The 17,876-nt window shown below is 48.8% G+C and overlaps 1 protein-coding gene across 2 annotated transcripts in view; it reads left to right on the forward strand.

Annotated features, from left to right (window-relative positions):
• PLXNA4 (plexin A4) overlaps positions 1-17,876 on the forward strand; it is a 450,712-nt gene that overhangs the window by 23,277 nt on the left and 409,559 nt on the right. For both annotated transcript variants that reach the window (XM_033057624.2, XM_033057622.2), the window contains exon 2: positions 1,825-3,088. In XM_033057624.2, the coding sequence (XP_032913515.1) occupies positions 1,910-3,088 (1,179 nt within the window). In that variant the 5' untranslated portion in view covers positions 1,825-1,909. The remainder of the gene's footprint in view (positions 1-1,824; positions 3,089-17,876) is intronic.

Consider the following 17,876-nt stretch of genomic DNA (forward strand, 5'->3'; position numbering starts at 1 on the left):
CCCACCCCTGCTCCATCCATCACCATAAAGGTTATTAAGAGCCTACGTGACCAGCCTGCCTCTCCCTGCAGAGCTCGCGAGACAAACTCTGCGCTATAAGCTCGGTTTTATTAAATATTTGCTTGACCAGAGAGGCAAAGCAGAACAGGGTAAACATGACTAAAGTAAATGTGGGCTGACCTTTGTCCATCATCCATCCAACGCCTGTGGCTGCTGCAGCAGGGAGGGCAGTGGGAGGTGAAGGTGATCCTACAGCAGTTTGGAAATTCTGGCTGCTGTGCGAGAATTTTGAAATATTTGAGGTGGCATAAAAGTGCTCTACAAGCCCAGACTTTCCCTTTCCACCATCAGATCTAATCATCCTACAGGTCAAAAGAATGTGGGATTTATTCTCCCTATTATTTTTTGAAGTTAATTTTCAGTTCCACCGGTGTTAGATCTGAAAAAGCTGCACATCCAGACCTGTGTCACTGTCACATCTTCCTCCCTGCTGGGATCTGCAAACAGGGATTTTTTTTCCTTGCCTCCTACTTGTGCCAGCCTGGCTGTCAGCACTGGTTACACCCCTGATTTCAGCAAAGTCACTCTGTGACAGAGGGGTTGGGACACTGCAGGAGCAGAGCTGTGTTTGGCTTGTGTCCTTTTTAAAATCAAGGGCAGCTTTGTGAAGTTCTGATGTGGATGACAGAGGGATGAAGGGCCTGGCCACCAGGTTTGTGTGGTCAGCACTTACTGAGTTTTACCTGAGCTGGTAGAACTCCACCTCCCATATGCTCTGTGGGGCCATAAGGGGGAAAAGCTGTTCTTGGTAGAGAAGCAACCAAAAAAGTGAAGGAAAAGAAGGAGGTGTTGAATAGGAAGAGGTGTTTCCATGGGGCTTGGTGATGTGCCCACCAAATGTTTGAACTCCTTACTGCCCCCATGATTAAAACCTGGGGGATTTTAAGGGACTGAGTGGTGCAAGGAAAGCCTCTTCTCTCTCTTTGGAAGGGCACCAGGCTCATTGGGTTACTGGTTTTCCTACTTGATGGTATTTTAGGCTTTATCACTGCTGGTAGAGAAGCAATCCCTTTCTCCTCAGTCACCTGAGATTCCCAGGAGGGTTGGATCTCTTTTAGATGATGTTCCCTTGGCTGTGAAATGGGTGGTGAGAGCCCAGGGCAGGGAGGACACCCAGTTTGCTCCCAGCCCTTTGCAGACGTGGCAGTGACAGCTGGCACACCACAACCCCTGGCTCTGTATCTGGAAGGCACAGAACTCCTGCTCAAACAGGACTGAGATGTCCCTGAGAGGATGTTAATGTCACACCAGAGCTGGCTCCTTCCTGGCAAACTTCAAGGGCTGTGAGAGAGCTCAGCATCCATCTGGCCCCCTCCCTGTGGGCAGATCCCTGACCTTCTCTAGGCTCCAGTGCCTCGTCCAGAAGAGCAGGATAATAATCCTTCTCCAGTTCTGGCGTCTCAGATAGCAAATACACAGCTGGGCTGACGCTGGCAGTGCAAACAGCAGCGCTGGGTGATGTTTTTACCATCACACTTCTCACGTCCAGCCAATATTTGTGCTGCACTGTGGGGCACGTGGGTGTGTGATGGAGAGGGAGAGGGTGCTGATTTATTACTCTGCTGTGTGATTTCTGCTTTTTCTCCCAGCATCTTTTCTGTCAGGAGGGCTCCCTTTGTGCTGGTTTTAAGTCGAGAGCTCAGAGCGGAGAAAGGGAGGATTAGCAATTAAATACGCTCTGATGATGGCATGGTTGTGAAGGAGGGAGGAGGAAGGAATACTCCATAGTAATGTACTTTTGTTTTCTTTTTTCTTTGCTTGTAGGACAGAATCTGCCAGGGAATTGGCGTTTTGAAGAGTTTTACAGCTCCTAATCCTCGTTGCCTTGGGAATACAAACCTCTCTAATCATGTCGCCGGCCATGTGGAAATGGACTTGCCTGGTTTCTCACCTCCTGCTGTCCACCACAGTGTCACCTCTTGGCAGACAGCAGCCACCCCATCCAAAGAGGCCCTTCATCACCTTCACTGGAGAGCAAGCAGAGGGAAACTTCAACCACTTGGTGGTGGATGAAAGAACTGGGCACATTTACTTGGGCGCTGTCAACAGGATCTACAAACTCTCCAGTGACCTGAAGGTCCTGGTGACCCACGAGACTGGTCCTGACGATGATAATCCCAAGTGTTATCCTCCCAGGATAGTCCAAACCTGCAATGAACCCTTGACTCCCACCAACAACATAAACAAAATGCTCCTCATAGACTACAAGGAGAATCGGTTGATAGCCTGTGGGAGTCTGTACCAGGGCATCTGCAAGCTCCTGAGGCTGGATGACCTCTTCAAGCTCGGAGAGCCCTTCCACAAGAAGGAGCATTACCTCTCTGGGGTGAACGAGAGTGGCTCTGTTTTTGGAGTCATTGTTTCTTACAGCAACATGGACGACAAGCTGTTCATCGCCACGGCCGTGGACGGCAAACCGGAGTATTTCCCCACCATCTCCAGCAGGAAGCTCACCAAGAACTCCGAGGCTGATGGGATGTTTGCCTATGTCTTTCATGATGAATTTGTGGCCTCTATGATCAAGATCCCCTCAGACACATTTACCATCATCCCTGACTTCGATATCTACTACATCTACGGCTTCAGCAGCAGGAACTTTGTGTATTTCCTGACCCTGCAGCCTGAGATGATCTCCCCACCCGGTTCCACCACAAAGGAGCAGGTTTATACCTCCAAGCTGGTGCGGCTTTGTAAGGAGGACACGGCCTTTAACTCCTATGTGGAGGTGCCCATTGGCTGTGAGAAGAACGGGGTGGAATATCGATTGCTCCAGGCTGCCTACTTGTCCAAGGCTGGAGCCATCCTGGCCAGGTCTCTGGGCGTTGGCCCCGAGGATGACATCCTCTTCACAGTCTTCTCCAAGGGGCAGAAAAGGAAGATGAAGTCCTTGGATGAGTCTGCTCTTTGCATCTTTGTCCTGAAAAACATCAATGACCGCATCAAGGACAGGCTCCAGTCCTGCTACAGGGGAGAGGGGACGTTAGATCTGGCCTGGCTCAAGGTCAAGGACATTCCCTGTAGCAGCGCGGTAAGTGAAGCCCCTGAGCACCCACCTTGCCCTCCTCGTGTATAAACAGGTCTGGTCTTCAGATAACCAACCTTAAAGCACAGACCAAAGGGCTGAGACTGCCTGGTCCTGGTCCTGGTCCTGGTCCTGGTCTTGGTCCTGGTCCTGGCTCTGCCTCCAGCTCAGCACACCACACAATTTAACCAGCTCCTGCCCCAATTAGCTAGGGACAAGCTGATGAAGGTATCAGCAGACATTCTGTGTTTGCTGATGAGTTAAACTGAGAGGCCTTGGAATTTTTAGGAGGAACATGCCTGTGGTAGTTCACATCACAGGGGTGGAATTACAGTAATTTCACGATTATAAGCTGCACCATTTTGACTAAAATTTTGGTCTGAACCCAAAGTGCGGCTTATAATCAGGTGCGGCTTATATATGGACAAAGAAGGAAAAGTTGCTGTTTAAGTTTGGAAGACAGGTGTCTGCTGAGAAAGGCAGGAGCTTCTCTTTGAAATGGAGAATGTAAACCCCCTCCCTCCAAATTATTATAATTTTGAAATCAAGGGGCTCTCAGGCAAAGATATGGGAATTAGGAATAACAGTTCTTTACTAGGGAAATTAAAATAGAAATACAGCACTACAAAGAACAAACCCCAAACCCTGACACAGTCAGAGTACAACCTGACACCCGTCAGGCAGGGTGTTGGCAGCAGTCCCATTCCATGGTGGCTGCATCCTCCTGCAGTGACAGATGTGGCTCAGTTGGAGCAGTGCTCCTGGACAAGGTGCAGTTTCCCTCTAAAGCTCCAGTGGTGATGTGGAGAAATCCGGTTTTCCTCTGGAGTCCAGTGGAGAAAGGGGCTCCCTTAGTGTCCCAAAACCTCTGTTTTTATCTTGGTAAGAAATGTTGGGCTCTTCCCCCTGGCTGGAGCAACTCCCAGTGGGATGCAGTAATTTTATCAGTGCCACAGTGGGACTCAATGGCCATGAGCAGGAAATGACTGGCTGGAGGAAGGATGGGCTGTGAAAAGATAAAGAACAATGCCCCAGCTGGTTTATAAACCATGGCCATGAACAGGAGATATCCCATGATATAAAGAACACTGCCCCAGCTGGTTTCAATGGATGCCCATTAGCAGAATATCTCTCACAGAGATCAGGATCACGGCCCCACCCTCAACAGATGGTGATAGAACAGATACCTTTGATCACACCCTGTATTGTAACTTGCAGGTTATAATCATGAAATTACGTACCCAAGTGCACTCTCAGCTCAAATCTAAACCAAAAGATGGCTAGAGATACTATGGCTTGTGTCTGTTTCTGTGCATGCTGCTGTAATTTTGGTTCCCTGGGCTGGAGCTGGGGCAGGGTTTGTTCAGGGAACTTTCTGAAGCCAGGGTTTCATTTCTTGCAGGGCTGAGAAGCTCTGGTCATTAACCATCAAAGCCCCTTCTGCTCTGCAGCCAGCTCTGCACTGAGAAATTAAGGCCTGGCTGCAGATCAAGGATTAAACACTGCAAGATTTAAGGGCAGGACTGGGGAAGAGGCTGGTCTGTCTGACCTACAAATGGTCTGGAGGAATTGCCTCAGTTTATTCCGAGGGCCACTGCAGGAGTGTGCACAGGGCTGGCTTTGATGGCAGGCACAGACATGGGCATTACAGCCAGCACTGCGCCCAGGGCTGCAGGAGCTGCTTCCCCAGGCTTTGATTCCCATCCTTAATTAGCTCTTTCAAGTGAGAGGCGAGTGTGAGCGAAGGGAATAGGGAGAAACTGAGCAAAGGGAATAGGGAGAGTGCTTTCCTGCCCTGTAATCTCCAGGCAGGCAGTGCTCAGGATATGGGATTGCTCCTTTGTGCTCAAGCCTTGTTTGCTGGGGGATTCCTCTGATGCTCCTTGGTGGGACAAGGACAGATTGTGAGGAATGTGGATGGAAATGTCATTGCAAGGATACTGATCCTGCCTCACTCTGCCCCAATTCCCCTTTACATTCCTCAGTGTCCTTGCCTGACCTTGCCCTGCTCTCATTCTCCCACACCAAAAGGACAAGTCCTTGATTTTAGTTGGGATCTCTTCTGCCTAGACCTGCAAAGCTCCCTGTGGAGCACTGCACAGGGAGAAAGGCTGTGCCCAAATCTGGCTTTGATTTTTTTGTTTAGCCTCAAGGCCTGTGCACATTCAAAGAGCTGCCTTTAGATTTAAGCTGGGAGCTTCCCACTGGAGTTTCTTTCCTGGGCTCTTAAGCCTCTCCATGCATTTGCATATTTGCTCTGTTTGTACTCCACACTAACGTTTGCAGTGCTGGACCTCTCCAATTAGCACGTTTGAAACCTCTCAGTCCTGCCTTCTGTGGCTTTAGACAGGAGCAAAAAAAGCCAGCAGCTCTCTTGTGTCCCGTGGGGTGAGTCCCAAACCAAGAAAACTGATGGCAGACTGAACAGGGACAGGACTGCAGAGGTTGAGAGAGAACACGGTGAGGAAAAGTGAGAGAATATTCATGAGTGTGCGTCCTCACTGTGAATCTGAGACACTGCAGAAGAGCCTGGAGATGCTTGAATTAAAATCAGGAAGTCTGAAGTGTGTAACTAAGTAGGCTGTCCTCCCCTTAAATGAGCCTACTTAGAGCTGCTGGCAAGCCCTGCCTGAGATCAGCTGTGCTGCCCCAGGGAAGAGGTATTAGTGCCTTGGCTGCTGAGTCCAGCCGCTAAGCTTGGAAAATATTTGTTGGTTGGTGAAGTATTTTGGAGGCTGGATGAGTGTCAGTGAGAGCCTGGTCTCCTCTGCTGATGTCCTGCTTGCCAGCCAAGCCCCAGCACTGCTGCTCTGCCACTTAGCACATGTGTTACAGCAGCTCTAAAACCAATCACCGAGCCATCAGTGAGCCTTTCCCCGGGTTTGTGTGCATGGCAAATGTTTCTCTGCTGGTGCAAACAGAGGCTTAACCTGCCTAAGGTCCAGGCTGGGACTGAAATTCAGCTTTGCTGTCCAGCCTTCAGCAGCTAAGTTCTGTATGAGAACAGGTCTGGCTGATGTGATGGGCACTGAGATTTCAAAGGGGCAGAGCAGAGATTTGGATTAGGTGTTAGGGGGAGAAATTCTTTACACAGAGGGTAGTGAGGCATTGGAAGAGAAGCTGTGGCTGCTCCTGGAAGTGTCCCAGGCCAGGCTGGACAGGGCTTGGGGCACCTTGGACAGTGGAAGTTGTCCCTGCCCATGGCAGGGGTGGCACTGGATGATCTTTAAGATCCTTTTCAACCCAAACCATTCTGGGATTGTTTGTGATATTAGCTGGAGCTGGGTTCACTGCACTGTCCTTGCCTATCAGGTCTGGAAAGGCTGAGCTGGAATAAAATAGGAATTTATTGAAAGGATTCACCTTGGGCCGTGCAAGAGCCTGGTCAGGGCTGCACCCAAATCAAATCCAGGATGGATCCTGGTCACGAGTTTTACCCTTTTATAAGTTTTAGTTCATCTTGGCATCAGTTATCCAACCACAGCCCCAGGCTGTGAAGTCTCAGCTCCCTGGTTTGCCCCCTTTCCCTCACCATTATTTCTGCTTTTTGGGTACTGGTTGTCCTTGATTCTCCAGCTATAAAGGAATTTTTTTGTCACTACCCTGTGAAGAGAACTCACTAACACCTAACATGAAGTTTCACAGTTACACACCAAGCAGCAGAAATGCTGAAAAATATAAAAGCTAAAACTCAAGGCATCACTTTTAGTAACAAATGTTCTTCTAATTTGTCTAATATTTCTAACAGGACAATAACTGACTCAAAGGGGATCCACATGACACGATGCTTCTGCTCCTACCTTGGTGTAATCCTTGCTCAAGGCTATTTCAGGGCTAGAGAAATCTGGGGACCACTCCCAGCACAACTCTCTTAACCTGCAATGTGCACACAAGTAATTCCAGGGATGTGAGGGAACAGTGCTGTGGTCCCCAGCTGCAGATTCTGTAGCTCCTCTGGTCAGGCAGCTTGGTTACATCTGGAGCTGAGGTCAGGAAAGACCTTGGCTGGACAAACTTTGTCTCATGGTCAGTATTCAGCAGGAGGCATTGGGTCCCCAGATGTCCTGGGGACTTGTCCCAGTGTGTTTTGCAAAGGTCAAGGCAAAGATAAAACCAAAAAAGCTCAGTGTGACAACTCTGTGATTCTCCCATGCCTGTTGTAGATATCAGCAGTGTGGTAGCAGAATTTCTAGGGTGGGAAAGGTGAAAGTCCAGAGATGAATGAAGAATCCTCCATTCCAATCCTCTCCAATCCCTGTGTTACAGCTGTCCTCCCATTCATCTTCAGCATAAATCAGAAAAAAAAAATGATAGATTTTTATGTCTGGGCCGTTGATTTGCAAATTGGTGATGTTCACTCAGGTGATGAATGGTCTAAGGTAATACCTCTCTGCAAAAGCAGGATAATAGCTTATATTTAAGCAGTACACTTGACCCCAAATGCTTAGAAATTCATATAATCAGAGAAAAATGAGGCTGGGAAAAAAAGATTCTTATGAGGTCATCTGATTTGCCCTTCTGCCCTACTTAAAACGTGTCTGACAGATGTTTGTCTCACCTGTTCTTAACCTCTGGCTATGGAGATTCCTCTCTCTCCCTAAAATCTGTCTGTGCTGTGAGGAAGCTTTCCCTCATGTGGAATCTAAATCTCCTCTCTGGTTGCTGAAGCCATTCCTACTTATACAGTCAGAGGGCACCTTCAAACCCTTTGGCTCTGTGGACATGCAGGGCTGTTCTGAAGGGGAAAATAGGCTTCTTAAAACAGAAAACCAGCTTCATGTTGGGTAAAGAAGGCTGTGGTTTCAATGTCCTTCATAAACTTGATAATTGAGCAGCCTGGTGCAGTTGAAGTTATCCCTGCTCATGGCAGGATGCTGGAATAGATGAACTTTTAAGGTCCCTTCCAATCATTATGTGGTTCTGTGACACTGTTGGGAATTCTTTTAAAAAAAAAAAAAAAGGAGGGGGCAAAAAAGGCAGTTTGAGAGGAAGATGGAGATGTAAATGTGCCATTTCTGTACAGGAATTGATTGTTTGGTGATTGTCATTACAATGAAATGAGATATATGGGTGCATTTTGAAGTCTGGTGAGAGTTCCTGGGATGCTCAGCAGAGGAGGCAGATGAGCTGCTGTGAGACAAAAATGTGGATGAGGAAGAGGAGGGTGCTGGAGGCTGCCCCCAAAGCAGCCTGAGGGTGTCAGGGCTGTGGGGAGACAGAGAGGAGCAGGGATCCTGCTGGAACTTTGGCTGGCAATGAAGTCCCAAACCTGGGGTGCTGCTGGCAGGGGCTGCTCATATCCCAGGACTGCTCTCCTGGGAGATGCTGCCCTCCTCTCCTGGGAGATGCTGCCCTCCTCTCCTGGGAGATGCTGCCCTCTTCTCCTGGGAGATGCTGCCCTCCTCTCCTGGGAGATGCTGCCCTCCTCTCCTGGGAGATGCTGCCCTCCTCTCCTGGGAGATGCTGGTCTCTTCTCCTGGGAGATGCTGCCCTCCTCCCCTGGGAGATGCTGCCCTCCTCTCCTGGGAGATGCTGCCCTCCTCTCCTGGGAGATGCTGGCCTCCTCCTCAGCCTGATCTGCCTCCAATCCCTGCCATGAAAAGGCATCACCTCCACCTACCAGACATGCACCAATATCTGCCCAAGATAACCAAAGTGTCACTCCCCAACTCCTGCCTGGCTTCTGCCTTTTGCTGTATTTTCTTTTCCTTTTGGCAGGAAATGGGGTCTGACTGTTTAAATTGCTGCATTCAGTCTCTTCCTGTTTTTCATGGCAGCGCTGTCACTTGGGGGAGAACAGAAATGTTTTCAAAGCTGACTGGCCAACAAAAGGCCTTGTGTGAAGAGCTGGGCAATATTTTCCCAACACTTTGCTACCAGAAGTGGGTGTTTGGCTCCCAAGCCATTGTCTGATGAGTGACTTGGCTGTAAAGGCTTCCTGTGCTTCTGGTGGCTGATGGTAACTCCCCAAAACCTCTTTGCAGATGCTGCTGGTGAAATCTCAGAGAGCCCTGCACCATCTCCATGCTCTCTGCTCTCTCCTGCCCATCCCTGGTGCCCACCAAGCAAGCCCTGCTGCTGTCACAGGGTTTAGCTGGATTCAGGGGGAGGCTGTGGGTTAATCCTTCCATGCTGGGCATGTTTGGAGGCCAGCTGGGTGCTCAGACATTTCCCTTTGGCAGCACAGGGATGGCCCTTGGGCTCCCTCCTGCTCCATCCCAGCAGGGCCATTTCCAGCTCAGGTGGTGGAAAAACTTGGTGTTTGGTGTGGGACAGCCAGCTTGACTCCTGGGAAGGGCAGAGATGGCCAAGATTTCTCAGTCTATTGAATATTCCTCCTCCTTCCAGGGCTTCTGTTTGTAATCACTGGTGTTAACAGGGATTTCATATTCCTCTTCCTTCCAGGCTTGTGTTCATCACCCCCAGTGTTAACAGGACACAGAGCACCTCTGAGGCACCAGGATGGGGAGCAGCAGGAGGTTGTTTTATAGAGGGCTTGGCTAAGGCACAAAACCACAATTTGTAGCCCTGGGTCTTAGTGCTGTGCCCATCTGTTGCAGGAGGAGGGAAGTATCTTCCTTGCTCTTACATTCCTCTCTGGCATGGTGGGCAGAAGAACAGGGTCATTTAGAAAGGAAGACCAGCTGGAGCAGCTGGAAAGAAGGGGTGTCTCGAGGGAAAAAAAATCACTTTACAAGAAAAAAAAAAAAAAAAGAAAAAAAAAAAAAAGAAAAAAAAAAGGCAGGAATTGTCATTCTTATTTGTCATTTCACCCATTTCCCTTTGGCATTTTGCTCACCCAGCCCTGCCCATTTCTCCTGGCTGCATTGGTGAGTACGTGACTCTTTCCCAGGGGAATGGATCGATCACAGGGATGAGTTATCAGCTTCATTTTACCTCATATTCTCCCTGTCTGCCAGCCCATCCCTGTGTGTGTCAGTGCCACTGGTGCTTGCACAACAGCACTTTTTGCTCGTCCCAGCTGGACAGACCATGCACAAGTTTTGTGTACACATCTTTACTTCAAATTTTACAGGCTGGTGTTTCTGATTCAAAGGGTTTATGGACAGCTGAGGTCAGTTCTTGGTCAATTTTTAACACTTCTTCCTCTGAAAATGCAAATAAGAGCAGGAAACCTCTGCAAGAATGACAAAATTCAGATTTTGGAAGGGCACTACCCTCAGCAATGCCTCTCTGGGAATGCTCACTGGAGACTGGGAGTGGAGCAAACAGGCTGGTGGCTGCCAGATCTGTGTTTGTGCACCGGGTCACCTCAGTTTGTGTTGGATGGTGGGTGTGCCCAGGGACCCACAGCTGTGATAAGGGGTGACAAGTGTCCTCCTGCTGACACTGGGGAGGAACAGGGGCGGCTGAGCTCTGTGATTTGCAAATCTCCCCCTGCTCCTTCTGCCTCCAGCATGCCTGAGCATCACCTCCCCTGCAAGGCTGGCTCTGCTCTGGGGTGAAAAACACTTCCACAGAGAGAAATTCCATCTTATCTCCCACATAAGGCAGCTCAGGGAGCTCTCCAGGACACAGCTGGTATTTCTCAGTGCTGGCCACAGATGTCTGGGGCTGTGCTCCTTGGGCTCATAGAAACTGAGTTCATGTCTCCAGTGCTCCCAGTAAGGTCCTGGCCCCTCTGAACTGGGATTGGGAAATTCTCCCCCTGCTTTCACTGTGAGGTAGAATGTGGGTTCATCTCTTTGCCCTGGGTGATGATTCTCTCTCCCAAATGCCACCTCTCTGCTTTCAGCCAGCAGGGATAAGGACAGGTCCCTGCCTCTGCAAAGTGCTCCAGGCAGAGAAAATAAAAGTGGCTTTGGGTGCTCTGAGGGAGAGCAAAACAAAAACTCTTAATCCCCTACATCAACAGAAGCTTGCACTTAAGGGCTGTAAACCAGCGCCTAATTGTGTGGAGAGGATGATTGCATTTGAGGTATTAAGTAGGTTTCTCAGTATTAAACACCTGTCCTTGAAAGGATACTGCCTGACCAGTGGGTGCAGAAATAATTCTGGCAGTAATTAATTACCTTCACCCTGAAATACCTCCTTCCCAAATCCTCATTGTCCTGGGGGGAAAAAACCCCAAACATGCACTGCAAACAACCTTCTCAAAAACATTTATTTCCTTCCAAAGCATGAACCAGGAGGAATTTCTCTGCCTTTAAGTGGCTGGGTGCCAAAGCCTCTCGCAGAGCTGTTCTCTCACGTCTGGGTGACCCCGCTCACACAAAATGTTCATTGAGGGCACAGCAGGACCCAAGGCTGCAGAGCTGCTGCGGTGTCTGAGATATTCCAGGCTCAGCTCCCTCCCCCAGCACCCATCCCAGCTCAGCATCCCCCCAGGTGCTGCAGGTGCCCTGTGTGCAGGTGAGCACAGCTCCAGGCTCTCCATCCCTCCCCGCCCGCGCTCCTCGCCACGCGGACAATTCCATTCATTTCTGGGAACTGCTCCTTGCTGCTTCCCCCTGCCAGCAAACCCAGGCTGTTTTCTTCTGTGGTTGAGCCCTGCGGTCGCCTGTGGCTCAGCTTTGCATTTTTGGAGGTCTCCACATGATCTCTCACATTCTCTGCCTCGCCAGGAGATCGGCGGCGGCGCAAACCTGACCTCGCCAGGAGGTCGCCTGGCAGGCCAAGGGGAATGCTTGTGCAAGAGGGTTTTTTTTTTTTTTAATTAAAAAAAAAAAGGCAGAAAGCAAACCCCAGATGTCCTGGAAGAGCCAGAAGCAAAATGACTCCAGCTCCCTTGGTGAGGCTGATGCTATTTAAAGCAGCTGGAGCAGGGGAGGTTGTACAATGCCCATTCTGTTGAGGAGGGGGTCGAGGGGGTGCTGGGTTCAGCTTTGCTCTCTGGATAAATCCAGACCAAACCCTGCACAGAGCCTTCCTCCCTCGCCTGGTGCCAGTGGAGCTGTCAGGGTGAAACACAGGGCAGGGTCTGTCTCAGAACTTGGAGGCTCAGTGGAGATATTCAGCCTCTGGGAGTGAACTGATGCACGTCTATTTATTTATATTCCAGGAATATAACAAAAGATTTATTTATTTTTCCCTCTCTTAAATTTCTCTGTTTATCCAAATTGCATGGATGGGTTCCCATTGTACCTGCTAGGATAACATAGATATTGGAAGGCAGGGTAGTGTGAAGATGGAGATGAAAAAAGCTGTTTTACTCACAGAGAGATGCCTGAATCACATCTGACCATATTTCTGCCCCAGACACTCCCTGCATGGCTTTGCTGTTGTAGGGTATAGGTTTTACTCTAAGTTTTTAGGGATTAGGGATGGGACAATCTTTGGGTAACCTGGCAACAACTTTAGGACAAAATTTGGTGTTTGCAGAGCCAGCACAGACCTGGTTGTGTAGCTGTATCCAGGTTCAGGATGGAGCTGGAAATGTTCAGGGCCAGTTTGGATGAGGCTTTGAACAACCTGATCCAGTGAAAAGTGTCCCTGCTCATGGCACAGGGTGGGACTGATGGGTCTTTAGGGTCCCTTTCAAGCCAAACCATCCTGTGATTCTACATTTAAAGAAATACTCAACACTAGGAAAGGCCAGAGACCCAGACAGGACTGGAACTAAACGGGACAGACAGAGTTTCCTCTGTTTCCTCCAGCAGCACTGGGAGCTGTGCAGCTGATGGAACATGTGGGTGACATTAAATCAGCAGGAACAACATTGCATTTCCCCGTTTCAATGTCATTACCCCGTCGTTGTCAGTGATCCAAAATATAATAGGATTTGTCCAGCTGATTTGTCCTGTAAACAAGCAATATTAGCCAGGCACATATTCAGACAAGGAGAGAGACTGGGAGAGGCACAGTGAGGGAATAATAAAAATCCACTCCTCCTGATGAGGGAATGACCACTGGGGTCACCCTTGGGTTGGGATCCCACGCCAGGGGAACACAGGGCTGTGATTGTGATGTGTCCCTGCTCCAGGGCTGGCTGCAGATTGGGCAGAGCTGGAGCTCCAGTGAACGCGCACAGCCTGCACAAACACTCTGAATTCCTCAAGCACCACGATCTGCGCAGATAAGCAGCTGCAAGCGGGAGATTTTCCCTTTCAGGGCTCGAGTGCTTTAGTTTGTTGTTTAAACTGATAACCAGGCTTCTTTAAATTCATCTTGTGCGAGATGATGGGACCAGACACATCTCGATTCTCCCTGATACCGATGCCAGCCCTTGATCTCGCGCCTCTGTTATTTGTTGAGCGAGCCAAGCTCTCACCATCTCCCGGTGCTGAAGAGCAGCAGCACATACATCTCACTCATTACAGCACTTAAATCACCTTTGCAGGACCGTGGTGAGGCTTAATTAATGCTTTTAAGAGGCTCAGGGTTCTCAGGGTGAAGGTGTTGCCTGCATGCAAAGCAGCCTTGTTGTTTCATTTCTGCAGCGCTGTTGGCGCGGGTGGCACTTTGCAGCCCAAATGAGGATTTTTTTTTTAAATTTTTTTTCCCCCCTGTGTAACAAAATAATAATTATAGCAATTGTGGTGCAGTGAATTGCTGGTGGTGCCATCAAAGGGAGGCAGCCAGACCTTATCTGACCAGGTGCTGGTGTGCATTCAATGGGAATGAGAAGGCTGATTAGGGAAATGTGACAGCCTTTAGGATAAAATGCAGCACCTTCTCTCGAAGGTGTCTTTCTGCTTACACAAAACCTCTTTTCACCTAAGATTTCTTCTCTCTGGGACTCATTCTCCATGTCTCAGCTACAGCAGAGTATCAGTGCTGCCGTGTTTCAGGTGTGCAACAGAGCTTTGCTGCTGGAATAAATTCTTACAGTAGAGCTCTAGCAGCTTATTTGATCAATACTTCCCTTTTGAAAAATCCCTAAATGCTTATTTACCCAACAGTCCATGGCAATTTCAAAGGCAGAGTCTCCACACTCAATAATCTCTTTTTTTTTTTTTTTTTGGGATGTGAAAAATTTTAAGTGAATTTTTCAAAGCACTGATCTGAGAGCCACAGAGATTATATTCCTCTGTTTATCCTTCAGTGCCTCATCCATATGATCCTCTGAGCCAGCAAGGGGCAGTTTATGGGACCACAGGAAAGCTCAGCTTCCTTTTACACCTTTTACACCTTTTACACTTTTTACACCTTTTACACTTTTTACACCTTTTACACTCACACTTGCTGCTCTTCAGGCCACCTCCATCCTTCTGGCTTGTAGGAATGGACCTCAGTGACCACACAGCTTTGGGGTGTGATTTCACCCTGCCTGCACAGCTTGGGGTGCTGATGCTGAGATTTGGAACCATGATGCTGGAAATTTTCTGAAGAGGTGGAAATGCAATATGCAAAAAGGAGATTTGGCTGTGACTGATGTTTGGGATTTGGAATGGGAGGATCTCCATGAATGGAATGTTTTATTATCTTGGTCTGCATTGCTGCTGGAGGTACAGCCTCTTCCCTGTGCCTACATCAGACTTTTGGGGTCTAACCAAGGCACTGGAAATACCACTTAAATCATAATATGAATTTCCTTTGTGGGGACATGAACAATTTCCCTTTAATCACAGCATCTTAGGTTGGAAAGGACTTTAAAACTCATCCAGCTCCACCCCATTGCCATGGACAGGGACATCTCCCACTAGAGCAGGTTGCTCAGAGCCCACAGCATCCCAGAGCTGTCCCAGCAAAACTGGGAACCAGAGATGGAGAACAAGCAAAAAAAAATTAAATCTTTGCGTTTGTGTCACCATGGCTGTGACGGGGTCAGCAGATGCTGAAAGCAGGGCTCTGCATCTCCAAGGTGTGGCACAAAAAGCCAGGAAAGCAAACTCAGTGCCAGAATTGTTTAAATTTTCTAATATTGGGCTCCAGAAAACTTGTAGGGGCTCACTAATGGATTTAGTTTGTGCACGGTCATCACCCAGAAAGGCAGGACTTGGAGGATGCTGGATTTAAAGCATGAATTTACAGCACAATTCCTTTTATCCACAATTACTGATAATCACCCTGAGTAAAAGGCCTGAAGACTGAAGGAACCTGTTGCTCTCTGCAAGAAAGGCAGCCTCCTCTTCAGGAAATTGCAAATTTTATGATGTGGAGGAACATGGTGTGGGCTGTTGGGAAGCCTTACACTCACAGCAGAGCAGGAACATAAATGCAGGCATAAAAAGTCTGTACTCCATTAAGATTCTGCAGCACTCTGGAAACTTGACACCAGCCCTTGAACTGATGCTTAAACTACAGACCTAAAAACCAAATGCCTGTACCAGTTCTAATCAATTTGAGGAACTTCCCCTCTTGTTCTTGCGTTCCTGAATTTTGTCTGAATGGAAACCTCTCAGCACAGTGGGTGCAATTTCCCTGTAATTGGTAAAGTTGCTGTAACTGCACTGTCCTTTGTTTATGGTGACATGGAAGTGCACAGTAACCACTGCTGTGGGTGCACAAGTGAAAAGCAGTGTGCAATTATAATGTATTTCCAACTGCTGGCTCTTTTTTTCAGCTTTTATTATATCACAGAGCACCCTGGGGAGATGGGGCTGGGTATTTTTGGATGTCATTACACTCCAGACTGGCTGCTGAAGAGGGGGTGGTTGGTGGTTTGTGCTGCCTTTGGTTGCTGCCCATCTCTTTGTCCACAACATTTTGAGCTGCAGATGACAAAGAACACAACTGGGCAAACCTGCAGCTTTTTCCTGAGCCACTGGCAGGAATGCCTGGGGTGGGGAGGGCATCAAATTCAGGAGGGGAAAGCAGAGGGGTGTCCATCCTGCACTGGGATTTTACAGCTCAGCACAGCAGCAGAGTGAAAGGTGATGGTTCTGCTGAAGTTCTGTGGGGAGGAAGGGCAGGTGAGCCAAAATCCAACTGATTTTACAGGAAATCATGGCCAGGAGCAGAGATACTGCAGGAGGTCAGAGAGAGAGTCAATCCAGCTTCAGGAATCCCAAATGCTAATGCTGTTGGCAGGGAAAGCAGTGTCCAGCCAGGAGTTCACCTTGCACTCAAACCACCAAGGCAAGGAGAAGCTGGAGCCTTGGGTGCCATCCTGCTGCTGTCAGAAATTAAAATTCTCTGCTTTGCAGGGAGTTTTCCATTATTTCCAGCTCCATTCTGTGGGGATTTATGGTTCACCCCTGCTGCAGGCAACCTAGACCCTAAATTTCTTATCTTGAGACTCTTCAGATACCATGAAGTTCCTGCTGAGCTTCAGGAATCCCAAATACTAATGCTGTGGGCAGGGAAAGCAGTGTCCAACCAGGAATTCACCTTGCACTCAAACCACCAAGGCAATGTGCACAAACAGGAGAAGCTGGAGCCTTGGGTGCCATCCTGCTGCTGTTAGGGAGTTTTCCATTATTTCCAGCTCCATTCTGTGGGGATTTATGGTTCACCCCTGCTGCAGGCAACCTAGACCCTAAATTTCTTATCTTGTGTCTCTTCAGATACCATGAATTTCCTGCTGAGAGGTTTTTCTATGTCTTCCATCTCTAGATTTTTAAATATCCCATTGAGTGCCCATGTACCCACCCTCACCCTCACTCAGCCCTTGCAGACATAGAAAGGAGATCTTGCAGTCAGGTGATGGAAAAGACCTTGGATGTCTCCTTGCAGAGACTCCAAAGCTCTAACTGTTGATTTCTTGCTGCTGTTGGCTCCCTGGCCCTGCTGGCAGCACAGACATCCATTAATGTGTGTTCCCTCCATCCTGTGCCCCAGCCAAGCCTGAGATAACAGCAGAGAGGAGCCAAGTACCTGCCACCACATGAGGACAGGGCTGTTAGGTATTAGCTGTAAATCAAAGGCAAGACTTGGCCACTGGGACAGCCTTTATCCCTGGTGAGTCTGTGGAATTGCTTTGGAGCCTGCTGAGATATCTGGGAAAAAAAGGCTCTGGTGCTTTGATTGAGGAGGAAGATTCTGCTGGAGTGAAAGCAGGGAGGAGTGAGGGGTGGCTAATCCTTCATCGAGGCTTTTCCCCAAATGTGGATTAGGCTGTGTTTGATTAGCAGGGGCTGTTTCAGAGGCAAATAGTGAAAGCAGATGTTTAAGGGACAATTGGTGTGTTATGGGCACTGTTTGCCCATGTCCCCTGGTATTTGGGGCTTGATGTCAGCATGCTCACTCCTGCTGGGAACGAGATGAGGGCAGGGAAGGAGGTGACATAACCAAATCTCTGACCTTTCTGGTGAATTTGGGGGCTCAGCAAATCCCCCTGGGACTGAGCCAGCACCAGCCTTGTAAACCCATCCTCTCCAGGAGGGCTTGGATGTGTTAATTATTGATTTGATAATAATCCTGCAGGAGGCAAACACCTGCCAGAATCCTGTAAATCAGGGCCATTCTATTGCACATCCTTCCCATTTCAGTGGTGACTGTGACACCTGGCTGTGGTGTCACAGCTGCAGGTGAAGCCCTGCTTGGTGACACAGCAGAGAGGCAGGGTGGGCTTGGGGAAGCTTGGAAGCTGCCAGTCCCTCTCAGATGGAGATATTTTGGATATGCAGAGCCCCTTGTCAACCTGTGCTTCTCAGTTTCCTTGGGGCAGGGTGGTGGTGAGAGATATTCCCTCATTTGCAAGTGGGAATTTGGTGTGGGATAAAGGAAATTATTCCAGCCCAGCATTCCAACTTCCAACTTACCTGCTGGCTGTGACTTTCTGGGCTGGGTTTTAACTGCTCAGGATGTGAGAAGTGCTGATATTATTCCCACCTCTTTAGACCTCTCCCTGCTATCCCAGCCATCCTGGCAGCAGCTTTAGAAGTGAATTCATGCCCTCACCTCCTCCTTCATTCTGGAAAGTCGTTACCATGAAATTGCCAGGCAGAGA

Source organism: Catharus ustulatus, chromosome 4, assembly GCF_009819885.2.
Source record: "Catharus ustulatus isolate bCatUst1 chromosome 4, bCatUst1.pri.v2, whole genome shotgun sequence".
Classification (NCBI taxonomy): domain Eukaryota; kingdom Metazoa; phylum Chordata; class Aves; order Passeriformes; family Turdidae; genus Catharus; species Catharus ustulatus.